Raw genomic sequence first — 12,384 nt, 5'->3', positions numbered from 1 at the left:
GAGAGTGATGGTGAAAGAAACAAGATTCAATCTACATAAAGTAACAGGTAAGACAAGGTGAGACAGTATCGCAACATTGACATCAGCTACATAACCACCTTATCCAAGTTAAAAAAAAATAAAAAATTGTCCATGTGGTTTTTTTGGTGTCTTCACTTCCCATTGAAGTCTTTTACATCCTTGCTTGTCAGAAGGCCCCTCCCCATCTTGTGCCATTCCACATCTAGCACCTGCCATTTGAGTGTTGCCATTCTCAATGCTTCCCTTCCAAGCCTCATGTACTCTCCTTCAGCCGGCGTAAGAGGCAGAATTTACTCCTCGACTGCAGGTGTTCAAAGGATGCTCTATTGCTGTTTGCTAGGAGCTGGGAGGAAAGCAGCAAGAGATGTGGAGAGAGATTCTGGAAGGCTGTGTTTTGGGGGTTTTTTGGAAGCATGCAGGGATGTGATGTGAACTTCATCAGCAAAGGTCATCTTAGTTGTGAAACAAGGATACTTGAAAACGGGCATTTTAAGGGCATATTTGGTTTTGGCATTGGAGGAAGGTACTTAGGCTGAGGATGTCCAACACTAGTGATGATGGGGAGAGGCTGGCAGAACCACTGTCCAATGGGTCAGTGCCAAATCATTTGCCTCTGTTTCAGTTCTCACAGCGTCCTTCAACCTGTAGGTCATTGGTAGAGAAGGTAGCTCTTGAGGGAGGCCGGCAGTGGCAGCGTTTGGATCTCGCTCAGTCGATCCTTGCCCAGAGCCAACCGCACAGAACGCCGGCACAGGTCCATCAGAGGCAGTGGTTCGGCTGCAAGACAAAAAAGCCAGACGTTAACTCAGAACACGAGTCCAGTGCTGCGTTGTTAGTTACGGTAACAGACACTCAAAAGGAGGTTGAGAGAAACTGAGGCCCTGGCCTGTTCAGGAGCCCTTGACCACCCAGCACCCTCAGCAAGCGAGGCAGCAGTTTAGGTTACTATGCAGAGGATCCCAGTAGGCCACGAAGCTGTAAACTATCCGCAGCAAGCACTGAAGGTAATACATGCCCTAGAAATACCAACGGTAGAGTAGGAAAGGAGATGCTGGAATCCCCCTATAATAATTAGGGAGGTGTAGCAGCATTCAGTTAAAGTGGGAGATCCCACATTTTTAGACACCACAATGTGGGAACCTTTGTGAAAGCTGTTTAAAAACAAGACTGCATCTTGCAGTATGATTTTATTATTTCTAGGTACCCCAAAGCAATGTACTGTTCAGTATCCATGCAGCAGGTTTTATAGCCCTTAACAGTGAGAGCTTTATTTAGAGCTCACGCTGTCAGTTCTACTGGGGTGTCCTTCTATGCAGCCTTGGTGGACTGGGCAAGTTTCTTGTGCAAGCACGGCATCCCCCATGATGCAGCAGAGTTCCTATTCTGTTAACAGCTCCTGAAATCCAAGCGTCATGCGATTAAGGGTGCAGGTATTCTGGCTGCTAAAGCCAGTGCTTGCACTGAACACGCATCATTGATGTGAGTAGTAATTTCTCTTCTGCAGGCAACCCTGCCCACCTCCCCACCCACCCCCAAAAACCATCACTGCAGCAGATCTTTAGCCTGTTTCCCCTCCAGGGAGATTTTCCAATGAGGTATCTCAAGACCGCAGTCTCCATCAGAGGCTAATGGTAGCCACCTTGAGAAAAATCCAAAGCCTAACATGAAGAAGTCACCCCCAAAAGAATGAGTTAAGCTCACTTGCCTAGGTCAGGACTTCAGTGTCTGGGGGGCAGATGAGAACCAAGCCACCTACAGAATGTCCCCAGCAAACTAGGTTGCAACACCTGTATTTAAGGGGCAAGCCCACATCATACGCTCCAGAGAGTGCTCCCACTACTGGGGATAGAACTTTCAGTAGAACATGATCTGCAACTATGATTCTTGCAAAACGGCTTTAATAATACAGAAAGTAGGAAGCACAAGGGTTGCTGGCTTCACTAACCAGGATTAAGACCCACCCAATGTGGAAAAACTAGTAGTCAAAAGCCCAACTTCATTTTAGCTCCACAGTTACATTTTCAGGTTCGGTTTGACAGACTACGCCAGTACCCCAGCAATGAAGAGATGGGGAAATGTTTTTCAATATCAAACGATTGCATATGCACCTATGGCTCCATACACATCAATGCAGCAGGGAGCTGCTCTCTCTAGTTCTTAGGAAGGAGGAGGATCTACAAAAGCCAAGTTTTCAGCACAATGAGCCCAGAAAATCCAGGAGGTCGAGATTAAGATTTGATATTTTAGAGACAGACGATCCAAATTGCCATCTCCCTACTTCCCAGGTTACAATTCTGCAACCTAAGCAATTTCATAGCCCCAAAAAAGTAGGAGATGCAATTTAACTTGAGTGAGCTGCCATAACAGATTAAAATACAAATGAATATTTCCTGGGAATATTTCACTGCTCTCCACAGGAAAGACGCGTTTCTTGTGATCTGATGGGGCAGACAGCAGGAACCGAAGTTACAGCTGCACATAAGGAAAAGAATCTGAACTTTCCAGAGTTTTTCTTGATGAAGTTTTCCAAGCTCATTTGGATAGCACTAAATAAGGGTCAAGGTTTTTCAAAAGCAACTAGGCATGCCTCTGCTTTGGGCTGTCTCACTAGACACTTTAAGAGGTTCTGATTTATAAAAAAATGAAAAGCTCACCAGCATCTAAAAATCCAGGCTCCAGTTGGAACCCTCAAAATGAGGTCTTTGAAAATCTTGGCCAACAAGTGTCAGTTTTACAGGACCTGACTACAGATTCATGCCAACAGCGCTCGCTTCCTCTGGAACAAGCCAAATTAAGCTATCGACCCTGCTCATCCTGCTGCCACTGCCAACAGATGAGAGGCAAAGTTTTTAGTCCATTTTCTGACTAAGTGTCACTGCATTTGTGCTCCCTTCCAGGATCATTTCAGAAAAAAAAAACAAAAAACCAAAACCCTCTTGCATCTCTCCTCCAACACTTCCCACTCCATAAGAGTTTTAAGATCCATCCTTCCCTTCTGTCCAGAGCAACGACACCCTCATTCCGGTCTTCCCCACCCCACTTTTCAGATTATTGTAGCCATTGCTTCCACCTTTTAGCCTCCCAATGCTCATTGACAAAAAACTGTGGCAGAGTCTTCCTAACAGCTTGGGCAGAATCCCTTCTTAGATTCCAAGGCCAGATGGGACCACTGGGAGCATTTAGTCTGACCTCATGTGTAACACAGGCCAGAGAACTTCCCCAAAATAAGTCCCAGGGCATAGTTTTTAGAAAGACATCCAGTCTTGATTTCAAAATTCAGTGCCCTGCACGTCAGATCAAGTTCAAGATTCCAATCTTCCTTTCAAGGTTCTAAACATCTCTGCCCTGCACCCCCCTCCAGCCTCTCCACCTAGCCAGTGATGCCAGCCTTGTCCACCGATTGGTCTTTGCTCCTGCCACTAGGATCTACCCTTCTGTCCATACTAGGGCTTCCCTGCACCAACCCCGAAGGTCCCAATCCTCCTCTCGAGATGCAGCTCAGCTACAGTGCTGGTAAATCAGCTAATTAATGGCTACGTGTGAGGCATATGGGGACATGACTCTTTAGAAGTCATTTTAAAAGGCAAGGGTGCATACTATGCATTTGATTCTCTACTTCCCATTCCAGGCCCCACCTCAATGAACTTCATTTGTCCCTTCGCCTGTAAGCTCTTCAGGGCAAGGACTGCGTCTTTGTTTATACAGCATTCAGCACAACAGGGCCCTGACCCTCCTCCTTGGGTCCCTTGGCATCACTGCAATAGAAACAGGCCAATGCTGTGTCCTTCAAAGAAGCTTTGGATGCAAACTAATCCAGCTAAATCGCACTAACTACATTAGTTGTTTGCATGGATAACCCAAAAAAACAGTCCCATAAAGACCACCCAGCTCCACAGGAGCTAGGAGTTAGCTTATGTTGGCGGGTGAAAGAAACACCCAGAAGAACAAACCATGCTTGTACCTGAACCGCTGACCCAGAGAACGCAGCCACTGCTCGTGGACCAGGTTCATGAGCACGGTGTCATTAGACCCAGGATCTATCTGTGCCTGGTAGCTGGTGTCTGACCATTTCTGAATCCGATACCACTACCCACCATCAAGGCTGGGCTCCAGTAGCCCATATTGGGTATGACTCCCTTCTGTCTGAGTGGCAGGGCACCACTGCCAAGAGCGCTCTATTCAAATGCTTGATACCATGCCCTCCAGAGTTGGGCACCCTTCCAGACACGCTCCCAGCCAGCCTGTTTAGAGACAAGGAGGCTGGGAGGAAGTGGCTGCTGAGGGACCATCTGGTTTTAGTGGTAGTGTTAAGCTGCAGAAGGCAGCCTCTATGGAAAGCACTGACTGTGCGTTTTCAAGTTTCAGCACCAGCATCCCAAAGGGGCACCTAATCCATGGAGATAAGACATCCGACTTTTATCCACTGCCTTTCCCTACTTCACACATGCACTTGCCCTGTGCCTGGACCCTCAGAGCTAGTGCAATTGAAGGGCTCTTGCTCATTTATTAGCCAGTAAAGTAAATACAAACCATTCCCAGCCATTGCCTCTGGCTGGCTCCTTTCAGATACAGGAGACTTGATAGGGTGATTGGCCAAGACCACAGTGCAGACAAGAATCTGTGTTCCTGTGTCACAAAGCTCGGTTTAGGCCACCTCAAAGTTAGACCACTCTAGTCCCATCACTGTTTAGAAGGAGAGGGATACAGAATATTAGTGCTCCAATCCCTGCCTGTCTGCTCCTGGATTTAATTTGAAATGCCTGTTTTGCTTTACCTACTTCCACATGGTTTGGGACCTAGGTACCTATGAGACTAACCATGCCCAAAGGGCTGCTACGGCCATCAGGCTTAGCTGGAAAGGTCTCTCCAACCAATGGCACCTGGAAGTGAGGAGTAAGAGTTTTTGAGGAAGGGTCCTGGGCTGTGGAATTCTCCTCACTGATGTGCAAGGCAAAGCTCTTCCTTTGAGCCAAGCATTTGCTTGACATGTGTCACAGATAATAATGGGGGGGGGGAAACGGGGCTGTCATTAGGGAGATCTCGGTGACGGTGAACTGAAAGCGTAGAGTAAAGATACATGAGAGTTTGGATATGTTTAATCTGCAGCTGTCCCTGCAGTCATGTAAAAGCTCAGAGCTTGCTACATACCCAGCTGCACCATTGGCCAGGTTTGCTCAGAGCCCCGCTACACTAAATTTGAAAATCAAGCGACTGAATGGTACGTGTTTACAGCAGGGCAAATTAGGAGAAGGAGAAGTGAGACTTCTCTCTCTCTCTCTCTCTCTCTCTCTCTCACACACACACACGCCAAACGTTTCACTCCAATGCCTATGACTCAGCACTAGCTCTCTCTCAGGCCAGGAATACCTACTGCATGCCGATTGGTTGCCAGGTTTGGCTAGATAATAGAGCAGCAGAAACAAAGCTGGAAGATTCAGTCTCTGCAGTCCAACCTGGGTAGCAAAAACTAGGAGTTTTAATGCAGACGGGGGGAGGGGGGAAATCTCACTGTTCAAAAACATTGTCCCTTTTGGTTTGTACAGCTCCGAGCACAACAGAATACTGCTCCATGACCGGGGCTCCCAGGGGGACTACAATACAAACACCACCCTTTGCCTTAATTTAATAGCTACAGTAGCAAGGAGAGTCAAGTCTGCAGTATTAGGCACTTGCACTTCTTTCTACAGAAGTGAACTATCCTGCTTAAATAATTCATTCACTGCAGTTAATACTACACTCTATTCTGAACAGGCTCCATCATTGCACTGGGTGACCTATGCATGGCTATGAAGAGCAAGAATATTTACCCCCACATACAGGAAGAAAGTATTCGATAATGTCCTGCAACAATACAAGACAGATGCTACTCTGAGGCTCGGGGTGAACATGCTATCCCTTCCCATATTAAATCTGACAAATTTAAGTAGCAGCAAATCCAGATTAAGCCATTCCTCTGAATGGACTAAATCACATTCTGGTGCAATTGGGAACCTCTGTCCCAAAGAGACAGATAGGCTTTTTTTTTCAGGACCAGTTTGAACTTGGGAAGCTTGTACTAAGCTTGGTGACCAAATGCCATCCTGAGTTTACACTGAGCCCTCAGAACTACGAAGGTTTTCCTGGCCACAATACCCAACCCCACTCTGTTTAACAGTGTTCTTTAGCCTTGAAGGGAAAAGGACAGAAAGCTAGTTGCTGAAAGAGGTGGGGTTCCAGGCTACTGACTGCGCAGCTCCCTACACATGTGCCTGCAGAGCACGTTTAAAACTTGTTCTCCTGTATGAAGGGTACGTGGAGGAGAGGTCACCTTTCAGGGAAAGAGTGCTACAGACAAGCTACAGGATTCTGCCTCATCCATTGGCCTAAATCCATAGTAAGGCACTGGAGACTCTAGCAGTGGGGGGGGCGGGGGGTAGAAGAAGAAGGAGAACATCAGCTTTCCAGATAGACTTACTGCACATGGCTGGAGTCCCAGCAGTAGGTTTCCCTCTCTGCATAGCTGCCCAAAATCCACACTTTCCACCCTATACAGTCACCTAGTTACTTTCAAACTGCTTTCCTAATTTGAGGCACCATGTGCTGATGTGTAGCCAGACCTGTTGGGGTTACCCTGCTATAGGAACATAACCTGGCTGACTGGTACCTACACCAGATCCAGTTAGAAACAATACTGTTCTTTCCAAACACAGCCCATTAGCAGAGACTAATCTGGTGTAGAAACCCCATCCTCCCCCAAACCCTTTGCTGTCCTAACGGTCATTTCGGTTTGCATGGGCCACAGTTTTCACGTACATAGCTCACTAGCTATTGGGAAGGGAGTACGGATATGTGGTTTAATCTCTTTAGAGGGGCTAGGAAGGCATGCAGAGATCTGCACTTTCAGAACAAGCTGCAGAGGGTTATACTCACGATCAAGCCCGTTCAAGTAGCGCATCCGTATTTCGCAGTGCCCCCACACTGCACTTACAACTGGATACAGTTTTTTCCCTTTAAGTCCCCGAAAAGCAACGCCCATGTACTGCCCGTCTACGATGAAGCTCAGGGTCCCGTCATCCATGTCCAGGACCACCAGGAAAGAGTCCGGCACAATGAAAGTCTCATCTGGTTCTAAGAAGGCAGGGTAGGTTTTACTCGGCTGGTTCTTGCCATCATGGTACAGTCTGTTCCGCCCAAGGTCCCAGCCCCAGGATTCATGGTTATTTCCTATCAGGGTTGTGTACCCTACAGAATGCAAGGGCGCGTCTGCTGTAGCCACCCCTACCACGGCATGCGTGCCCCGCTGCCTCATGGCCCATGTGATCTGCCACACATGCAGTCCCCTCGTATATCCAACTTTGCCTCGGATGGCATCCGTGCTCTGAGCCACCGGATGCCGGTGAAATATGAGTTTGTCGTCCTCTTTCACAAAGACGTTCAGTGAGCGGTCATCGTTGTTCCACGAGTGCAGCAGCTGGATCTCGTAGGAGACCGGAGGCATATCCAGTAGCAAGTCCAGGCGTGTGGGCTTGCAGTAATCCAACCCCTGGAGCTCCTGCTTGAGTGGCCTGTATGCAGGGTCTCTCATATCCACAGTCTTTATCCCACCAGTGACCTTTTGACCCATCTTGTGCTTTGATTTCACGTATTTAGAGATTCCCAGGGCAAGCTCATCAATTACCCTCCCGCTGTCATTCAGCCCTGCAGAAGAGGTTGCTAGGAGACCTTATCAAGATGTGCACTGGTCAGTATTGCCTAATGGAAGGAAAGAAAAACAAGGAGAAGAGTTAAACATTAGCACACCACCTGTAAACGAGTCCCAGCACTCCAGTTGTCTGGGCAAACAGACCAAAGGTCACACCTGGAGCGGTGGGGGGTGGAGGAGGGCTGGCTCACATGCCCTGCACAGACAGAGACAGGACCACCGCTCACTGGAAAGTGCAGCGTGTTCTAGATGGAACCTTGAAAAGTTCTGTCTACACTGCAGGACTAGGTGTGACTGCAGCATACACTGACCTACCTGAGCTAGCTTTAATCTAGCAAGCGAGAACACCAAGAGCAGTGAAGCCACCCCAGCACAGAGGCTTAAGCCCATCTGGAACACTGGGTACTTACCCAGGCAGCTACCCGATGCCAAAGTCCTTGCTGCTGCAGCTTCACCACTACTGGGACTTGCACTAGCTGGATTAAAGCTCTCAGGTCGGTCTCCACACAATGCAATTTCACCAATAACTGCAGTGTGGACATATCGTAAGGGCTGGGAGTTTGCCAGGCAACTCATCCAGGCAAAGTTTAATAAGGAAGCTGGAAAAATTTAAGCACACCCAGCCTCCCACGAGCTGCAAGGAGGACACAAGTCTCCGTACTGTGATGTACGATGCATAGAGAAACGCAGACTTTGGCCCTTTGTGGGTGTCACTGAAAACACTAAAGCTTTGGTTTTCTCTTGGGTTACACAGACTGGACCATCCTCTTGTCCCTGGGCCATGCTAAAGCTTTTAGACACAGGACTTCTCTAATACGCTGCCTTCCCATAGGTCTCCCCTGCATTTAATCTCCAATCACTCCCGCTAAATATTCTATAGTATGCTGCATACACGGGCACAGGAGTTGCAGCTGGATATAAGGTACTGACAGAGATTAAGAAATTCCTTGATGGTCCTGAATCAGCGATTGAGTTGTAGCAGATACGGCTTTTAGCAAGCACAGCCTTGCTTCATCTCAGCCTCAACCTATACTCTCACAGATGCAAGCTGCACGAGACACCCCAGCCATTGCCAGGACCATCCACCTGTGTGTATCTTTCCAGACACTTATAAAGGCCCTGGAATTCCATTCCAACTGGACAACAGTCAAAGCAATCTCTACAGTTGCCCAGAAAGGAGCCAAAACACACAAAGCATTTAACATTCTGCAAAGAAAAATCCCTAAACAGCCCCAGGCAACTACTGCAGCTATTTGAGCCCTTGTAGCAAAGTGATTCCCAGAGGTACGTCCAAGTTCAGAGGGACTGAAGTTGCATTTAGAGCCTAGGAGTTGGCTTTCATCTTGCAGGGTGAGAGAGAGTGCTCTGGTGGGAGGACTGAGCTTGCTTATTCAGACTTGGTTACTGAAGCTTAAGGCAAGGTCCAGGGATTACTGCATATTCAGTATTTAGCTTGTTCTTAGTAGCACAAGCTTCCCCTATCCTGACCCCACATCTTATTTTGCAATAGACAAGACAGAACCAACCTCCAGACAGAGGCAGTTGCCACTAAATAATGAAGGTGGCTGAAATATTACTATAGGAGTAGTAAAGGGGCAGGCTGTGCTTCAGTGGGTCTCCCTTCAGGGTTTTATTTCCTCACCACTGCGCTCTCAGGGGGAACCTGAAGACTTGATCCAGATCTGTGAAGAGGTCTAGCACTTGCTGGGATATTACAGGGCTGGCTGGCAGAGCCTGATGTCTATGCTACCCTGCAGGAGTTTGGCACTTTGCGTCCCACTCGCTGGTTCAATAAGGGCTGAGAGCACAGCAGAGGAAGCACTCGCTCATGGGAGATGGGGAAGTGACTAGCATGGATTTCCCTGGAGTAGCTGTAGCTGGCCAAGGGTGCAGGATCCAGCCTTCCTTGGCTGCCTGTCGTAGGTGACAGGGCTCTCTGGGTGGGAGGGAATCCTCTGGGCTCTAAGCACCCTCTGGAGAAAAGATTACATAATGCAAACAAACACAGAGGCAAGGCTGGCTCGGTGATAGCTTTTCCTTCCTCAGCTCAGCACTGAAACTCAGCTCCTGAAAAAGCTTTAAACATGGCTACTTCCCAACAGCAATAAAGCTATTTCAGTGATCAAAAAAGGCAGAGGCTGGGCAGCAAGGGAAAGCCCCCGATGGCTACAGATGATTTGCTGAACAGTGGGCAGAATTAGAGAGCACACTCTCCACTGGGACAGGTCTGGAGAGGAATCTGTCCCCCAAACCCCCAGCACTTCCCTAGTCCGACCCCTCAATACTGCAAAGTACCTTGGAAGCGTCCAACTTTGCAGAGCTGAAGGAGCAGGCGAACAGGCTCGGCCCCAGCTTCAGGAGGCCCACATTCCAGCAACGCTTGGCAGCAGAGCTCCCATTGAGTTACTGGAATCCAGATAGTTACAAAAACCCTCCTTGTACGTTTCGTCTCAAATTCTCTGCATCACTGGGGCAGCTGCTCTTCCCAGGGAGACAGAAGCAGACTCCGAGTCCGGCGAGAGGAGCAGGATTCTTTGCACAGCTTAACAGTTTCCTTCCAAGCTTCAGACAGACTCATTTTGAGAGGCGCCTATCTGCTTAGAGACCAGCTACCTCCATACACCGCTCTGTGTCCACCCAAGCAAATCCGCTCTCACTCGGCTACACAAGCAACCCTCTGTTTATGAGCCGCCAGAGCAGGGGCAGCTATTAGGAAAATAAAAATATGGGAGGGGAAGGAACGAGCTTTCTAAGAAAAAAGTGTTATTTTAACGTTTCCTGGAGTGAGGCAATCACCCAGAATTCCTGCCAGCTAACAGTCACAACAGTTACTCATGACCAGGACCTCATCTAGCATGGGAAGAAAAAAAAAAAAAAAAAAAATCACAGTGCATGAATCAGATCTTGTATAAAAACATAAGGTTACCGGACATAAGTGGCAGGACTTCAGTTAGAGGCAGTCGGGGGAGGAAGGGCTGTACTGTGCTTCAACATCACCATGGACAGACTGATCAGCTTCCCCTAAGGTTTATGCTAATGAAGTTGTTGAGACTACTCTGCTATTTTAGGTGCCTGTGGTCCAGGGGTTGCTGCAGTTCTGTGGCTATTTGCATAGTGTGCTAAACCACGCACACTGTTTGTCAAGCTTTCTGAGACTAACCCTCAAAGTTCCATCTCTGAGAAATTAGCTCCACAGCTGGCACAGTACACTGGCCCTGAAGATCTTACACATTCTCTTCTACCTTTGACTGGTGAGCTGAATGTCAGATTCCTGGAGATGTGCTCCTAGGGAACAAACCACTCCCAAACTCCCAGTCAAGCCTGCCCTAGTTTATTAGACAACTATGGAAGAAAAAGCAGCTGCCTCTTAGAACTGTTTGTTTCCACCTTTAGATGCTCAACCCATTTTCTGCTATGGTTTTGCACAGGCCATATGCTTCACCATTTAAGAGACAGTGTCAATGAAACAACAAGACCTATCCTACATCTCAAGTACTATACTGGGCTCTCTTCAGGGACCTCTGCCCTACGGGGCAGAAGTGCGTTAGCAAACTCCAGTCTTGTACACCAGGGCTGGTAACACTGGTAATAAAGAACTTGAAATGGAGGATAATTGCTATAAGTGAGACATCATCCAGTGTTATCCACAGGGGCACGCGAAGACAAGCTAGGGAACTTGCAAGGACTGCTTAAATCACACTCCAGCATTTGCTGACTGGCTAAGCGGCTAAGCACAGAAGTCATCCAGTTGCAGAACAATTTTAATTTTTTTGTCTCTATGCTTCTCTTTAAATTATGTGCCTGATTCTCCCTGGGAATCTCATTTCACTTCACTTCAATAGGTGACAGCACTAAGTCTTGATTAATCTGCAGATATTTAGGTCTGTAATCTGCCTTCCTAGCACATCTAGGTATACTTCAATCACTTCTCTGCCAATGCAGTTGCCTTGTGCACTGGTGCACCTTGGTCACTCCTGTTCTCTCTCTGAGACGCACAGTAATCTAGTTTCACATGGGCTGAATGTGAGAGTCTGGTTTCGGTTCGGTTTTGGGTGGTGTTGGTGGCCTATGATATATAGGATGTCAGACGAGATGATCTGGTCATCTTTTGGGGCCTTCAACTCTACGATGAAGGATCAAAACACTGGCAGAAAAGGAGATGCAGAGATTTTCCTGAACACAATGGTTCACATGATAGCAACAGACAAGAAGCTACAGTCCAGTCTCCCAAACTGAGTGAGTATCTGATGCAGAAAATTTTGAAGCAAGACATGCATGAGAGTAGAGACGGGATCGGCAACCTTTCAGAAGTGGTGTGCCGAGTCTTCATTTATTCACTCTAATTTAAGGTTTCTCGTTCCAGTAATACATTTTAACGTTTTAGAAGGTCTCTTCCTATAAGTCTATAATATATAACTCAACTATTGTTGTATGTAAAGTAAATAAGGTTTCAAAATGTCTAGAAGTTTCATTTAAAATTCAATTAAAACGCAGAGCCCCTCGGACTGGTGGCCAGGACTCGGGCAGCATGAGTGCCACTGAAAATCAGCTCGTGCGCCGCCTTCGGCACACGTGCCATAAGTTGCCTACCCTGGAGTAGAGGGTACTTCTGTACTCTGCTAATGAGCAAACAATCCCCCGTTTCCCTGCTTCATCTGCCCAAGTGCCATCAAGACTAGATT

General features: G+C 47.6%; 1 protein-coding gene across 5 annotated transcripts in view; it reads right to left on the bottom strand.

The window, feature by feature from the left end:
- Positions 1-591: 591 nt before the first annotated feature.
- SPSB1 (splA/ryanodine receptor domain and SOCS box containing 1) overlaps positions 592-12,384 on the bottom strand; it is a 96,790-nt gene continuing 84,997 nt past the window's right edge. For 4 of the 5 annotated variants that reach the window (XM_032775489.2, XM_032775487.2, XM_032775490.2 and 1 more), the window contains exons 2-3: positions 6,931-7,752; positions 592-798 (exon numbers count right to left, since the gene is read on the bottom strand). In XM_032775489.2, coding sequence (XP_032631380.1) covers positions 671-798; positions 6,931-7,624 — 822 coding nt within the window. In that variant the 5' untranslated portion in view covers positions 7,625-7,752 and the 3' untranslated portion in view covers positions 592-670. Of the gene's footprint in view, positions 799-6,930; positions 7,753-9,997; positions 10,473-12,384 lie in introns of those variants that run through there. The other variant, XM_032775488.2, reaches the window with a different exon arrangement.

This window comes from Chelonoidis abingdonii, chromosome 23, assembly GCF_003597395.2.
Source record: "Chelonoidis abingdonii isolate Lonesome George chromosome 23, CheloAbing_2.0, whole genome shotgun sequence".
In the NCBI taxonomy this organism is placed as follows: Eukaryota; Metazoa; Chordata; order Testudines; family Testudinidae; genus Chelonoidis; species Chelonoidis abingdonii.
The sequence above is the reverse complement of the archived record's forward strand: the minus strand, read 5'-3'. Positions and strand labels throughout refer to the sequence as shown.